The sequence below is a fragment of the Pyrgilauda ruficollis genome, unplaced genomic scaffold (genome assembly GCF_017590135.1).
Source record: "Pyrgilauda ruficollis isolate IOZ18807 unplaced genomic scaffold, ASM1759013v1 scaffold2660, whole genome shotgun sequence".
Classification (NCBI taxonomy): Eukaryota; Metazoa; Chordata; class Aves; order Passeriformes; family Passeridae; genus Pyrgilauda; species Pyrgilauda ruficollis.
The window spans coordinates 122-798 of record NW_024524001.1 but is presented as its reverse complement, the minus strand read 5'-3'; the positions used below and the strand labels follow the sequence as shown (position 1 = coordinate 798).

Genomic DNA, 677 nt, shown 5'->3' with positions numbered 1-677 from the left:
ACTCAGGGTCACTCAGGGTCACTCAGTGGTCACTCAGTGGTCACTCAGTGGTCACTCAGGGTCACTCAGGGGTCACCCGAGGGTCACTCAGCGGTCACTCAGCGGTCACTCAGCAGTCACTCAGTGGTCACTCAGCGGTCAGCACTGACCCGTGGCGGCCCAGCAGTGTCCGGAGCTCGGCCTGGCTGCGCCGGACGTTGTCGGTTCGGACGTCCAGCAGCACGAGTGACCCCCCCGGGCCCTGGTCACTCAGCGGTCAGCACTGACCCGTGGCGGCCCAGCAGTGTCCGGAGCTCGGCCTGGCTGCGCCGGACGTTGTCGGTTCGGACGTCCAGCAGCACGAGTGACCCCCCCGGGCCCCGAGCGGTCAGCAGCACCTGCGACCCCCCGGCCGGACGCTCCTGTGGCCGGAGAGAGCGGGCAGCGGTCAGTGCTCAGTGACCCTGTGGCCGGAGAGAGCGGGCAGCGGTCACTCGGGGGTCAGGGTCATTCAGTGGTCACTCAGGAGTGGGCAGCGGTCACTCGGGGGTCAGGGTCGTTCAGTGGTCACTCAGGGGTCATTCAGTGGTCACTATGATGGTCAGGGGTCACTCAGTGGTCAGTGGGATGGTCAGTGGTCACTCAGTGGTCACTCAGGGGTGGTCAGGGGTCACTCAGTGGTCACTTAGAGGTCATTC

The 677-nt window shown here is 65.9% G+C and overlaps 1 protein-coding gene across 1 annotated transcript in view; it reads right to left on the bottom strand.

The window, feature by feature from the left end:
• LOC121355715 (probable transcriptional regulatory protein Desal_2886) overlaps window positions 1–433 on the bottom strand; it is a gene marked incomplete at its 5' end in the record, with an annotated part of 2006 nt that extends 1573 nt beyond the window's left edge. Inside the window, 2 exons of the mRNA XM_041471370.1 lie at window positions 150–230; window positions 349–433. Of these exons, the coding sequence (XP_041327304.1) occupies window positions 150–230; window positions 349–433 (166 nt within the window). The remainder of the gene's footprint in view (window positions 1–149; window positions 231–348) is intronic.
• Between the last annotated feature and the right edge of the window lie 244 nt (window positions 434–677).